Genomic DNA, 16,186 nt, shown 5'->3' with positions numbered 1-16,186 from the left:
GCACCACTCAACTACACGCTACACTGGCCTGTTCCGTCACTGTGGCGAAAGAACTAAAAATATCAAGCAGCGGCGGTTAAGCTATACAAACAATGAAACCTTTCACCACCTGCCGGCTATTAAATTATGACCACCTCCTGCGGAATCAAACAGAATACGTACGAGGAGTAAGGCAAATGTCAAAACTCGACATCCCACCGTAAGCCTCTGTACAACGCTGTTATCGGAATCAGTGACAACACGGCACGGAGAGCCTCCCAGACAACGCCCCATGCCTCGTAACCACTCCGGACGTCGCTAGTACCACTCGACAGCGGTCGGCGAAACAAGCAGAGGAACTACTCAATCTGTGGTTACAGCGCGAACTCAGGAGTGCGAGAGAGGAAACAAACCGGCACAACTGTCGAACACTGATGCACGACTGATTTTCATTTTTTTAGCTATCGCCTGGATTCTGTTACGCCGGTCTCGTAACTCCAGAGACCGCACTTCTCGGTTCTGCAGAGTGTTGCTGCTTATCTCACGGTCATTTAGACTTGTGTGTCCATACTGGAAGTGCATTGCCACGTGATGGTGCACTCTTGACTTACACTAGGAGCAACTCAGCACGCAGCGTTGTGCCCCTCCAAACTCAGAAAGCGAATAGCCGCACTGTTCTCCTCCGCTTTTGCAAGGGGTTGCAATATTTTGTTTTGTCTTTTGTAGTGGCGTGATAGCAAACTGTGGAGCGGGATTTTCAATGTGTACCAGAACTGCAGTCATGAATCTGCAAACAAACAAAAATTGTTTATGTAACTTAATGAAAGTTGAGTTTCTCCCGGCCTATAAAATGTGTAAATAACTGAAGGAAACGCAGCACGGTGACGTATGATTATGTATGGAGACGTCACCCAACTGCATTACTGTAAGATATTTGCAAAAATAGCTTTGTATTTTTGAGATAATAATTAAACCTTTATGTCCCATGCCGTCCATGTATATGTGTACTGCGTTTCCATACCCTGTGCTGCAGAAGTGCACGCACTGTGCGTACTTCTCATACGCTCATTTTTAACGGAAACTTTTATTCCCTTTGTTACAGCTGTTCATCTTCTCGTATCAGGAAGCGGAGCCAGGCGTGTACGACTGTTGGGCGACGTTCCAAGTGCCTTGGGGTGAAAGAGCCTACGTCACATGGTACGTTGCCCACTTTATGCATTCCCAGCAGCACTCTTGTTTTCTAACCACTCAGAATGGTTCGCGGCTCTCCCCGTCGGAAGTTCGAGTCCTCCCTCGGGCATGGGTGTGTGTGTTGTCCTTAGCGTAAGTTAGTTTAAATCACATTATGTAGTGTGTAAGCTTAGGGACCGACGACTTCGACAGATTGGTCCTATTTGACCTTACCACAAATTTCCAGAATGGTTCATCGTTACGAGAAATGGTGTCTTTATGCTAACATAAGGAAAAGAAAGGAATGGTTGAGCTAAAACAAAGCAGAAACTCCCGTACAAATACCTGCGCGCATCCGCAAAAGATAATACTATGCATTTGGTGGAATAGCGACGGTATAGTGTAGGAATTACTTCCAATGAGATGTAACCATCACTGTTGATATTTAATTTCGACAACTGAGACGCCATGCAAAAGGAATCCATGAAAAACGTCCAGGAAGGCAGCGTGAAGTGATGCTACGTCACGATAACGCCCACCAGTATTCTACTATACAGACAAAACTGCATGCAGGAGATGGGTTGGGAAGTTATTCCGCACCCACCTTATTCACCTGATTTTACGCCCTCATATTTTCTCCTTTTCCGCTCTCTGTCGAACAGCCTTAAAGGTTCGTACATGGAACATTACGAGGAGGAAGCTCTTGAATCAGCAGATCTATGATGCCTTCGTTATCTGGCCACATGGAAGAGATAAACTGGCAGTCTTCCTCACACATCTCAACTCCAGACACGAGAATATTAAGTTCACCATGGAGATCGAAACGGATGGGATGCTCCCTTTCCGAGATGTTTTGATTAGAAGACGAGCTGACGGCCTTTCTGGCCATAGCGTGTATAGGGAGAAGACTCTTAACGATACAGGACAGGAATCGTCGGTGTTTTTCACGAGCCAATCGACGACGAGCAGCCAGAAATGCACATATCCGGACGACCCCCAGAAACATACCTTTTTCATATGAGGTGCATTGTGCTGCCAACTACTGCCACATACTCCATATCAGCGACTTCAGTAATCATTAGATATCGTGAGAGAGCAAAACGGGGCGCTCCGCGGAACTCACGGACTTCCTACGTGTTCAGGTGATTGGGTGTCACTTGTGCCATACGTCTGTACGCGATATTTCCACACTCCTAAACATCCCCAGGTCCACTGTTTCCGATGTGATAGTGAAGTGGAAACGTGAAGGGACACGTACAACACAAAAGCATACAGGCCGACCTCGTCTGTCGACTGACAGAGACCGCCGACAGTTGAAGAGGGTCGTAATGTCTAATAGGCAGACATCTATCCAGACATTCACACAGGAATTCCAGACTACATCAGGATCCATCGAAGTACTACGACAGTTAGGCGGGACGTGAGAAAACTTGGATTTCATGGTCGAGCGGCTACTCATAAGCCACACATCACGCCGGTAAATGCCAAACGACGGGGAGTGACGAATGACGTTACACAATGTGGCGATCCGATAGCAGGGTGTGGGTATGGCGAATACCCGGTGAACGTCATCTGCCAGCGTGTGTAGTGCCAACAGTAAAATTCGGAGGCGGTGGTGTTATGGTGTGGTCGTGTTTTCCATGGAGGGCTCTTGCACCCCTTCTTGTTTTGCGTGCCACTATCACAGCACAGGCCCTCATTGATGTATTAAGGACCTTCTTGCTTCCCATTATTGAAGAGCAATTTGGGGACGGCGATTGCATCTTTCAACACGATCGAGCACCTGTTCATAACGCACGGCCTGTGGCGGAGTGGTAACACAAAAACATCCCTGTAATGGACTGGCTTAAACAGAGTCCTGACCTGAATCCTTTAGAACAGATTTGGATGTTTTGGAACGCTAACTTCGTGCCAGGCCTCACCGACCTACATCGATACCTCTCCTTAGTGCAACACTCCGTGAAGAATGGGCTGCCATTCCGCAAGAAACATTCCAACACCTTATTGAACGTATGCCTGCGAGAGTGGAAGCTGTCATCAAGGCTGAGAATGGGTCAACACCATACTGAATTGCAGCATTACCAATGGAGGGCGCCACGAACTTGACAGTTTCAGCCAGATGTCCGCATACCTTTAATCACATAGTGTAGGGCCTCCGCTGATTTTTGTGAGTTTGACTTAGAGCTCACTGCACCCATACACCCGATGTTTTAACTTCCTCGATTGCATGCAAATGTCGCACGTGGTGGAATATCACATTTCATCATACACTCCTGGAAATGGAAAAAAGAACACATTGACACCGGTGTGTCAGACCCACCATACTTGCTCCGGACACTGCGAGAGGGCTGTAAAAGCAATGATCACACGCACGGCACAGCGGACACACCAGGAACCGCGGTGTTGGCCGTCGAATGGCGCTAGCTGCGCAGCATTTGTGCACCGCCGCCGTCAGTGTCAGCCAGTTTGCCGTGGCATACGGAGCTCCATCGCAGTCTTTAACACTGGTAGCATGCCGCGACAGCGTGGACGTGAACCGTATGTGCAGTTGACGGACTTTGAGCGAGGGCCTATAGTGGGCATGCGGGAGGCCGGGTGGACGTACCGCCGAATTGCTCAACACGTGGGGCGTGAGGTCTCCACAGTACATCGATGTTGTCGCCAGTGGTCGGCGGAAGGTGCACGTGCCCGTCGACCTGGGACCGGACCGCAGCGACGCACGGATGCACGCCAAGACCGTAGGATCCTACGCAGTGCCGTAGGGGACCGCACCGCCACTTCCCAGCAAATTAGGGACACTATTGCTCCTGGGGTATCGGCGAGGACCATTCGCAACCGTCTCCATGAAGCTGGGCTACGGTCCCGCACACCGTTACGCCGTCTTCCGCTCACGCCCCAACATCGTGCAGCCCGCCTCCAGTGGTGTCGCGACAGGCGTGAATGGAGGGACGAATGGAGACGTGTCGTCTTCAGCGATGAGGGTCGCTTCTGCCTTGGTGCCAATGATGGTCGTATGCGTGTTTGGCGCCGTGCAGGTGAGCGCCACAATCAGGACTGCATACGACCGAGGCACACAGGGCCAACACCCGGCATCATGGTGTGGGGAGCGATCTCCTACACTGGCCGTACACCACTGGTGATCGTCGAGGGGACACTGAATAGTGCACGGTACATCCAAACCGTCATCGAACCCATCGTTCTACCATTCCTAGACCGGCAAGGGAACTTGCTGTTCCAACAGGACAATGCACGTCCGCATGTATCCCGTGCCACCCAACGTGCTCTAGAAGGTGTAAGTCAACTACCCTGGCCAGCAAGATCTCCGGATCTGTCCCCCATTGAGCATGTTTGGGACTGGATGAAGCGTCGTCTCACGCGGTCTGCACGTCCAGCACGAACGCTGGTCCAACTGAGGCGCCAGGTGGAAATGGCATGGCAAGCCGTTCCACAGGACTACATCCAGCATCTCTACGATCGTCTCCATGGGAGAATAGCAGCCAGCATTGCTGCGAAAGGTGGATATACACTGTACTAGTGCCGACATTGTGCATGCTCTGTTGCCTGTGTCTATGTGCCTGTGGTTCTGTCAGTGTGATCATGTGATGTATCTGACCCCAGGAATGTGTCAATAAAGTTTCCCCTTCCTGGGACAATGAATTCACGGTGTTCTTATTTCAATTTCCAGGAGTGTATTATCCAGTTGTCGAGTACGCTGACGTGGATCATTGTGGATTAATTCGTTTAAACGAGCTTCAGAAAATCCCGAAGGTCTTCCTGAGTGTGGAGAGTCACTAATGTCAAATCGTTTCTCCTTAAAAACCAGAAAAACATTTTATTGCCCTGCTGTACCCATACACAGATGATTGTGGTTGCCTCCGACGCTATCACCCCTGTGTTGAACTCACACAGAAGAATATGTCGGAAATGTTCCGATTTCTCCACTTGGCACTCGATTTTCTAGCGTCCAAAGCTCCACTCATTGTCTACAACATGTAAACACTGGTAGCAGTAGCGAACTACAAATACAAAATGACAATCGGTAAATAATCCCATAGCAACCGGAGTATCTACATGCAAAACAAAAATGCTACGAACTTGCGCACCATCCTCATATATGCTCAACCGAACACCCTGTATGTTTTAGTGTTTCAGTGTTAAGTACTTACAAGCATTTATACAGTTCTTAAATTTATTTAACCGTTATTCCTCACCAGGGCGCGTATCCAAGGATTTGGTTATAATTACTTATATTTTTACGTATATCAAGCTCCAAATTTCACAAATATCTTTCGGAGAATAAAGTAGCATGAAAACTGTCTCAAAAATGGTACGATATTCTAGAAGTTACAAGCTGCGCTTAACAGAGGTTACTTTTCAGTTGCTTACGAGAGGCTAATAAGCGTGTGCATGTTGCCTGAACCTAACATTTCATCAAAATAATTGCGCGTGTACACTGGCTGACCTACCTGCTGTTAACAACATACATTTCTGACACGTCTCGTGAGTCTATAGGTAGATCCAGAAAGAAGTTGAGGAAAGCAAGACAGAAAGGAAAAGACTCTCTAGTAAGAAAATAAAGAATGGAAAAACCGATTCTCGAACTTGAGCGGAAAGACTGCATTCTCTTCATTTAAAGGGTCGCGTAGCTATAGTTTGTAGGCCAGTGTTTAGACTCGTAGTGCTCAGTTGTATACTGGTAACTATTAGCGCACTTTTCGATTCTGTATTGTGTAAATTAGAACTGTATCAAAGTTGTGCTGTTACAGTTCTTGAATGAATAGCAAGACATTTCTCAAAATTCCGCACTAAATTCTATATTTTTCTGAATTGCAATTTCTTGGACGGTATGCTAAACAACGTAATATTCACTAATATTAACAAAATTTTAGATGACGTTAAAATATTTTATTTGTTTTATGGTAATGAAATAATTTAATATTGCTACCTTGGAAGTATTAAAACATCTTACATAGTTACAATGTTGTTATTAAATTGGTTCACATCTTTGGCACTTTACAATTGGGGTGACATTAAGTGATATTTGGGAGACTGGAGCAAAGAGGAAACAGAGACAGTAACAGAATATGCCTCCCCCCCTCAGACCCCCCCCCCCCCTCCGTCCACCAGCTCCCCAGCCAGCGCTTGTTCATCACACAGTGTTGCTATCAGTTATGCAGCACAAACTATACAAACATTTTAATAGCTATGTGAGTAATCCCGCAAGCCAAGTTCACACTTATGCATACACAAAAAGAAAAGCGTACTACTGACCAATAACAATGAGTCGTACATGGTGTCAGCGCTACTAGAGCTCACAGTGCTTCGTTTTGAATCTAGGTCTTGTCTAGTCGTGGAAAAGAGATGTGCTAACATATCGATCACTTAATATTTATTATTAATATGTGAATACACGATAACGACCAGATAGCGGAGGCTTGGCGATAAAATTGCAAAATGAGCTCAGGTACACACATCCGCGACAGACACGCGAACTGGAATTTCCATTTGGAAAGTTTTACTTGCAACTGTGGCTCACAATCTATTGAGTTCAACTACAAATACTGATGTAGCGTTGGATAGTAACCGGACTAATAAAATAACGTTCATGACCCTAAATTTTAGAGTTCCTAAGTTAGGAACTTCCTTAGCTATGACATCACGGAACAGACGTCGAGCAATAGTAGTAATAGTAGTTGTTGTTGTTGCTGTTGTTGTTGCGGCCTTCAATCTGGAGACTAGTTTTATGCAGCTCTCGATGCTACTTTATCCTCTGCATAGCTACCGCAAGCTATGTCCGTGTGAACCTGCCTACCATATTGAAGCCTTAGTCTCCGTCCACAATTTTTACCTCTTAACTTTATTTCCTTTACTGAACTGATAATTGTTCGTTGCCTAAGGATGTAACCTAAGTTCCGATTCCTTCATTTAAGTAAGTTGTGCCATTAATTTCTTATTTCCCCAGTTAGATTCTGTATCTCTTCGTTTGTTGGACGACCGACCCATCTAATCTTCAGCATTCTTCTGTAGTACCACATTTCAAAAATTTCTACGGCTTGCTTATCGTCCACGTTTCGGTACCATACAGGGCTACACTCCAGAAAAACACCTTCAGTACAGATTTCCAGACACATAAACTTATATTAGATATTAACAAATTCCTCTTTTTCAGAAATGCTTTTCTTGGTATTGGCAGTCTGCACTTTATATCCTCTCTGCTTCGGCCATCATCAGTTATTTACCTGCCTAGTTGATTCTCTCATCATCGCCTGATTTAATTCCTTTCCATTGCCCTTGCTTTACTTTTGCTGATGTCCATCTTATAAGTTGTTTTCAAGACATGACCCATTCCATTCAAGTGCTCTTCGAAATCCGTTGCAGCGTCTGACAGAAATACAAGGACATCGGCAAACCGTAAAATTTTTATTTGTCCTCCCTGAACTTTAATTCCCTTTCCAAAAATCACCTTGGATTTCTTCGTGTCTTGTTCTATGTACAAAATCAAAAAATTTCGGAGATAGGCTATAACCGCGTCTCACTTCATTTTCAACTACGCCTTTCCTTTTATGTCTTCCGACTCTTATAATTGCAGTCTGGTATTTGTACAAGCTGCAGATAGCCTTTTAATCCCTGTATTTTATCGCTGCTACCTTCAAAATTTCAGAGACTGCTGTCCAGTCCACGTTACCGAAAACTATCTCTAAATGTAAACCTGTTACAAATTCTATTCTGCCTTGTTTCAGTCTGTCTTTTAGAATAAGTCGTTGGGTTAGTATTGGCTCAGTATGTTCTCACATTTCTCCGGAATAGAAACTGATCTTCTCTGAGGTCGGCTTTTACCAATTTTTTCAGTCACTTTTAAATAATTCAGTCGTATTTTACCGCATTACTAATTAAATTGATGGCTCGATAGTATTCACACTTGTCAGCAACTGCCTTCTCTGTAACTGGAATGATTACATTCTTCTATAAGTTTGAGGGTATATCGACCTGTAGCACATGTGCTGCACATCAGGTGAAACAATTTGTCATGGCCGGTTATCCGAAAGAGTTCAATAATTTTGCGGGTATGTCATATATTTAAAGGGCCTTATTTCTACTTAGGTCTTCCAGTGCTCTGTTGAACTCTTCTGGCAGTAACACACGAGGGTGTACCCAAAAAAACCTAATAATTTTTTAAAAGCTATATATTTTCAAATTGTATACAAAAACAACCTTATTCTCTTCAAAATAGTCTCCACTGCCACTAATACTTTGTCCCACTGCTGCTTCCACAGTTCGAAACATTTTTTGTAGTCTTTAGAAATGGATGACAGCTACTCCCTCGTTTTTTCTTGGTCTCTTCACCGTTGTCAAATCGGTGTCCTTTCATCTCCTTCTCATGATTAGAAATATGAAAACGTCACACGGAACCAGGTAAGGCGAGTAAGGTGCTTGGGGCAGTGGAACCATTCCGGTTTTAGCGAAAAACTATCTAACATGTAAGAGAGGTGCATGTGCATTGTCGTGGTGGAAGACCCAGTCTCCCGTCTGCCACAAATCGGGTCTTTTTGACGAACACTGCTGCGCAATCTTCCTACAACTTCCAAATAAAAGATTTTATTGACGGTATGATCTGAGGGAAGAAATTCTCAATGAACTACGCCCTTGACATCAAAAAATCAAATCAGCATTGTTTTGATGTTTGATTTGACTTGACGACATTTTTTTGAACGGCGTGACGATGGTGTCTTCCATTGGCTTGTCTGTTGCATTGTTTCTGGGTCGTAGCCATAGCACCACGTCTCATCACCAGTAATGACCTTTGACAGAAAATCTGGATCAGTTTCAAGCTGTTGTTTCAATTCAAAGCACGACATGTTTCAATTCGACGTTCCTTTTGATTGTCAGTCAGAACCCGAGGAACAAACTTGGCACCTACCCTTTTCATTCCCAAATCTTCCGTTAAAATTCGCTGGACCGAACTCCGAGATAACCCACTAACCTCTGACAGTTGATCAGTTGTCTGTCGACGGTCTGCGAGCACAAGCTCTTGAATTTTTCAATATTTTCGTCGAATCGGGCAGTTGATGGACGTCCAGATGTCGTCATTTTTAAATCGAGCAAACCACTCGTAAACTTGAGTTTGTCCCATAGCATCATCTGGGTAAGCTATTTTTAACGTTAAAGTAGTTTCAGCAGCATTCTTACCTAGCAAAAAACCAAATTTCAGAGCTGCACGTTGTCCACGTAAACTTGCCACGATAAAAAGCGAAAGCAGAACGAAACAGAGCTAGCAAAAACAATCATTGCAGATGAAGAGAACAAGCCAGGTGGACAACGAAGGCGGCACTGAAATACAATGAGTTGTGCTATCCGCGCTTGTAGCAGAAATGCGTGCTACACAAGCTCCGCCCACGGCAATGTTATTCCAGGTTTTTTATTTTTTATTTTTTATTTTTTTTTACCTCCCTCGTTTCCCCCATCTATTCTTCACCAAGTTCCTCTTCTATTTCAATAATATAACCCTCTTTAGTTTCTCTTATAAGGACTCTCTACACATTCCTTCCACGTTTCAGCTTTCCCTTCTTTGTTTAGTACTGGATTGCCCCTTGAGGGTGTGGTAGAGATGCGTCGAAGATAATTCACATAGTTTGACCCAGCAGTGGGGGCTGATTATTGGACTTCTGGGAGCATCTCACATCCGTTCACGATAACATCAATTTCACCACGGAGTGCGACAACAGTGTCTGTATATTATATTTGAGTACACGACTTTTATTGCACGAGGATGAGTCTCTAGCGAACTACCCTTGTTACTCCCTTGTGGTAGCCTTTTGGTTCACAGAATCCTGATTCTCAGGGCCCTTGTATCCGTGATGACAGTCTTCTTCACGAAATGATACACGTACTAGCCGTGTTCACGAGAAACGGATATTGATATATAAGATTTAGAAAGTTTTGCAAGATGGCAAGGCGCATGTCACACAGGAATATCATCAACCAAATGGATTCTGTATTGACGTTGATTGGTTGCACCCATTTTATTAGTAAATACATCGGGAAACTGTTTTAAAACCTTCATTAACTGTCCACTGACCACTATTAATGTGACTAAGCTCAAATTCCGAGTGCCTTGTTTTTACGGAATTGATACACTACTGGCCATTAAGAGGACGCGCTACAGACGCGAAATTTAACCGACAGGAAGAGGATGCTGTGATATGCAAATGATTAGCTTTTCAGAGCATTCACACAAAGTTGGCTCCGGTGGCGACACCTACAACTTGCTGAGATGAGGAAAGTTTCCAACGAATTTCTCATACACAAACAGCAGTTGACCGGCGTTGCCTGGTGAAACATTGTTGTGATTCCTCGTGTAAGGAGGAGAAATGTGTACCATCACGTTTCCGACTTTGATAAAGGTCGGATTGTAGCCTATCGCGATTACGGTTTATCGAATCGCGACATTGCTGCTCGCGTTGGTCGAGATCCAGTGACATCGATGGGTTCAGGAGGTTAATACGGAACGCCATGCTGGATCCCAACGGCCCCGTATCACTAGTAGTCGAGATGACAGGCATCTTATCCGCATGGCTGTAACGGATCGTGCAGCCACGTCTCGATCCCTGAGTCAACAGATGGGGACGTTTGCAAGCCAACAACCATCTGCACGAACGGTTCGACGACGTTTGCAGCAGCATGGACTAGCAGCTCTGAGACCGTGGCTGCGGTTACCCTTGACGCTGCATCACAGACAGGAGCGCCTGCGATGGTGTACTCAACGACGAACCTGGGTGCACGAATGGCAAAACGTCATTTTTTCGGATGAATCAAAGTTCTGTTTACAGCATCATGATGGTCGCATCCGGTTTTGGCGACATCGCGGTGAACGCACGTTGGAAGCGTGTATTCGTCATTGCCATACTGGCGTATCACCCGGCGTGATGGTATGGGGTGCCATTGATTACACGTCTCGGTCACCTCTTGTTCGCATTGACGGAACTTTGAACAGTGGACGTTACATTACCGAAAATGTTCGACTGCTGCCCTGGCCAGCACATTCTCCAGATCTCTCACCAATTGAAAACGTCTGGTCAGTGGTGGCCGAGCAACTGGCTCGTCACAATACGCCAGTCACTACTGTTGATGAACTGTGGTATCGTGTTGAAGCTGCATGGGCAGCTGTACCTGCACATGCCATCCAAGCACTGTTTGACTCAATGCCCAGGAGTATCAAGGCCATTATTATGGCCAGAGGTGGTTGTTCTGGGTACTGATTTCTCGGGATCTATGCACCCAAATTGCGTGAAAATGTAATCACATGTCAGTTCTAGTATAATATATTTGTCCAATGAATACCCGTTTATCATCTGCATTTCTTCTTGGTGTAGCAATTTTAATGGCCAGTATTTTTAATGAGATGACAAGAACAATGTGCTAATTTCTCAGGCGGGCTTAAGTTGCCCTTACAACTACAAAAAGATGAGAAGTATGTCAAAATCTATGGTTTGCTTTTCCTAAGCGGAAATATGTAATTTTTTTTCTAAAATAGCCTGACTCACAATGAAACATTAAGTGAAAGTGTTGTTCAGTTTACACATCAATAACGCAGGTCTTCTGGTGATAGTGTAAGAACGAACTGATAAACTTCTGTGCTATCGTGATAAATACACTGACGAAACAAAAATCGCAGCACAAAGAAGGAGCTATGAGAGATCAACGAAAGTTGTTAGATGTGTTTCAACACATGATTTCTATTGAAACTTCGCGACAGTGGCGTAAGAGTGCCTTTATGAGGATGCAAAGCATGTTCGCTTTACATACACGATATAACGGTCGTGAGCGTTAGTTACCTTTAGGACTGGACGTGGTGTGTTGATCGTAGTCAAGAATGCCGTTAAGGCGAAAAAGACGCCATCATCAACTCCGTACTGAATTTGGACGAGAAGCCGGATTTTTCTTCTGTAATATTCCAGCAAGACTTGGGAGGAATGTAGCTGCTGTATATGATTCTCAGCAGCGGTAGTCACGAAAATGTACGATCACAAGAAGACCGTTCTCCGGACGGCCATATGGCGCTAACGAGAGGGAAGACCATCGTGTTTGATGTGTGTCTTCGGCGTATCTTACTGCATTTGCAGTAGCAATTTGAGCAGTAGTTTGCACCACAGTGACGTAACGAAACGTTAAAAATCGGTTACTTCAAGGACAGCTCCGAGCCCTGCAGCGTGCATTCCACTGACCCCAAACCACAGCCATTTGTAAGTTCATTAGTGTCAAGGGAGAACTCATGAGTGGACAGGGTGGAGATCCGTTGTTTCCTGATGTGGTTCTGCCTCGATATCAGAGATGGCCGTGTGTTGGTTAGAAGGAAGGCAGTCGAGAGCCTGAAAGCAACCTGTCTGCATGCTAGGCGCACTAGAGTTATGGGCTGGGGTGCGGCTTCGTATGGCAGCAGGAGTACTCTTGTGGCCATCCCACGCATCCTGACTGCCAAATTGTACGTCACTCTGGTGATTCGAGCTGTTGTGCTGCCATTCACGAAAAGCATCAAATGGGCTGTTTTCCAAACTGGGTAACGCTTGCCCACATACCGCTGTTGTAACACAACATGCTCTACAGAGTGTCGACATGTTGCCTTGGCCTGCTCGATCATCAGATCTGTCTCCTATCGCGTACATATGGGGCATCTTCGGACGACAACTCAGCGTCATACACAAACAGCGTTAATCGTCCCTATATTAACCGACCAAGTGCAACAGGCATGGGACTGCATCCCACAACCTGGCATCCGACAGCTGTACAACGCAATGCAACCACGTTTGCATGCTTGCATTCATCATTCTGACGGTTACATCAGTTAATAATGTGCCAGCATCTCACATTTGCAATGACTTGTCTCGGATCCGTGGTCTTACTACAGGGTGTTTCAAAAATGACCGGTATATTTGAAACGACAATAAAAACTAAACGAGCAGCGATAGAAATACACCGTTTGTTGCAATATGCTTGGGACAACAGTACATTTTCAGGCAGACAAACTTTCGAAATTACAGTAGTTACAATTTTCAACAACAGATGGCGCTGCGGTCTGGGAAACTCTATAGTACGATATTTTCCACATATCCACCATGCGTAGCAATAATATGGCGTAGTCTCTGAATGAAATTACCCGAAACCTTTGACAACGTGTCTGGCGGAATGGCTTCACATGCAGATGAGATGTACTGCTTCAGCTGTTCAATTGTTTCTGGATTCTGGCGGTACACCTGGTCTTTCAAGTGTCCCCACAGAAAGAAGTCACAGGGCTTCATGTCTGGCGAATAGGGAGGCCAATCCACGCCGCCTCCTGTATATTTCGGATAGCCCAAAGCAATCACACGATCATCGAAATATTCATTCAGGAAATTAAAGACGTCGGCCGTGCGATGTGGCCGGGCACCATCTTGCATAAACCACGAGGTGTTCGCAGTGTCGTCTAAGGCAGTTTGTACCCCCACAAATTCACGAAGAATGTCCAGATAGCGTGATGCAGTAATCGTTTCGGATCTGAAAAATGGGCCAATGATTCCTTTGGAAGAAATGGCGGCCCAGACCAGTACTTTTTGAGGATGCAGGGACGATGGGACTGCAACATGGGGCTTTTCGGTTCCCCATAGTTCTGTTTATTGACGAAGCCGTACAGGTAAAAATAAGCTTCGTCAGTAAACCAAATGCTGCCCACATGCATATCGCCTTCATCAATCCTGTGCACTATATCGTTAGCGAATGTCTCTCGTGCAGCAATGGTAGCGGCGCTGAGGGGTTGCCGCGTTTGAATTTTGTATGGATAGAGGTGTAAACTCTGGCGCATGAGACGATACGTGGGCGTTGGCGTCATTTGGACCGCAGCTGCAACACGGCGAACGGAAACCCGAGGCCGCTGTTGGATCACCTGCTGCACTAGCTGCGCGTTGCCCTCTGTGGTTGCCGTACGCGGTCGCCCTACCTTTCCAGCACGTTCATCCGTCACGTTCCCAGTCCGTTGAAATTTTTCAAACAGATCCTTTATTGTATCGCTTTTCGGTCCTTTGGTTACATTAAACCTCCGTTGAACACTTCGTCTTGTTGCAACAACACTGTGTTCTAGGCGGTGGAATTCCAACACCAGAAATATCCTCTGTTCTAAGGAATAAACCATGTTGTCTACAGCACACTTGCACGTTGTGAACAGCACACGCTTACAGCAGAAAGACGACGTACAGAATGGCGCACCCACAGACTGCGTTGTCTTCTATATCTTTCACATCACTTGCAGCGCCATCTGTTGTTGAAAATTGTAACTACTGTAATTTCGAAAGTTTGTCTGCCTGAAAATGTACTGTTGTCCCAAGCACATTGCAACAAACGGTGTATTTCTATCGCTGCTCGTTTAGTTTTTATTGCCGTTTCAAATATACCGGTCATTTTTGAAACGCCCTGTATGTTAATCTCTTAAATATGTTACCTAGACAAATGTATTCCCGAAATTTCATTATTCTTCCTTAATTATTTTCAGTGTTGCGATTGTTTTTCCTTGAGTATATTATCAGACGCTGTAGAAGGACTGCGCATTCAATGTCGACAGGACAGTCACCATTGACGTCCGAACAAATTTGTGGCGACTGTGCACTGTTTATCATCTGTGATTCCATGAATTATAATAACATTAAGATACTAAACCGAGCCTCATCAGTTTCGAATTCTGTAGTGAAGAAATCAGTGGAAATACAACTAGGAGACAATCTAAGAACTTCCACTTAGAGAGTTCTCTTATACCAAGCCTTCACTCTCACAGAAATTTCTTAAGCCTCTGTATCCAAGTCTGATACCTGCCCCTCGATTTAAATGACGAGCCACCTCACAAAACCACAGTGAATTTTCAGCTTCCACTGAATAGCTCTGTGGTTTTTTCTACTTTCAAACACTGTGACATACTGATATACCAGCTATGTCATATGTGACACACAGGCATTGAAATCTACTCAGTAGAGTTGAGCGACGTGTATTACCGTCTCCAGTAAAAATGAGGCAGGCATTCGCATTGTATCCTCTGGTCTACGCTACACAGACGTGCACTGTTATCGGGTGTTACACTTTTAAGGTACGCCGTGAGCAAGTACTTGCTTCGACTTATTTTACTGTGGAAGCCGATGGCAGTCTATTTTACGCGATGCTCTAATCTTGGCATTCAAAACCACTTACCCACACTGGTTTGTTCAATCTGAAGATGCCTCGTATTAGTCGGAACGTGTGTCATGAATAAATAAAGCAATAAAATCAATTCTGCAACCAAGACTATTGTTTGCCACACATCCGCCGTCATCGTCCACAAGAACCGGTTATTTGTTCCCACGGTTCTACGTCACTGCCAGTATAATTGATCATAAACTGTTTTCTGCCTACTTCGAGTGGTATAGAAAAATGGCTGCAAGATTTTCGGCCACAAAAGAGGATATGATTTCACGGGAGCACGCCGGAAAATTGATGGAACCGTCTATTCTCGAGGAAAACTTCTGGATTCACAAGGCTTCTAGGTACCTGCGGATCACGAAGATCTACCTCCCATCGAAAATCCTTCCTCTGTCAAAATATGAAACCGAGGATGCTCGCACCTTGGTGTTATATGTTGAGCTATGTATTTACAAAATACCTTATTAAATGAATGTAGGCCCCTAAATAATGCACACAGCGTTTTTTAAATGTGTCAGAGTTTTACTCTTGTTTTGTGTCGCCGTCTTCACCCATATCAAGGCAATAAGACGTTTATTGGTGGTTGTGTATCTAGTAACAGAAACATTTAAAAGGCATCGGTTTAAAAAAAAATGGATCAAATGGCTCTGAGTACTATGGGACTTAACAGCGGAGGTCATCAGTCCCCTAGAACTTAGAACTACTTAAACCTAACTAACCTAAGAACATCACACACATCCATACCCGAGGCAGGATTCTAACCTGCAACCGCAGCGGTCGCGCTGTTCCAGACTGAAGCGCCTAGAACCGCTCGGCCACTCTGTCTGCACATCGGTTTTCGGTATGT

The 16,186-nt window shown here is 45.0% G+C and overlaps 1 protein-coding gene across 1 annotated transcript in view; it reads left to right on the top strand.

Moving 5' to 3' along the window:
* LOC126218463 (vasopressin V2 receptor-like) overlaps window positions 1-16,186 on the top strand; it is a 128,507-nt gene that overhangs the window by 76,470 nt on the left and 35,851 nt on the right. Inside the window, exon 3 of the mRNA XM_049942129.1 lies at window positions 1,082-1,176. Coding sequence (XP_049798086.1) covers window positions 1,082-1,176 — 95 coding nt within the window. The remainder of the gene's footprint in view (window positions 1-1,081; window positions 1,177-16,186) is intronic.

Source organism: Schistocerca nitens, chromosome 1, assembly GCF_023898315.1.
Source record: "Schistocerca nitens isolate TAMUIC-IGC-003100 chromosome 1, iqSchNite1.1, whole genome shotgun sequence".
Classification (NCBI taxonomy): Eukaryota; Metazoa; Arthropoda; class Insecta; order Orthoptera; family Acrididae; genus Schistocerca; species Schistocerca nitens.
Note: the sequence above shows the minus strand (reverse complement) of the source record. Positions and strands in the feature narration are given on the sequence as shown.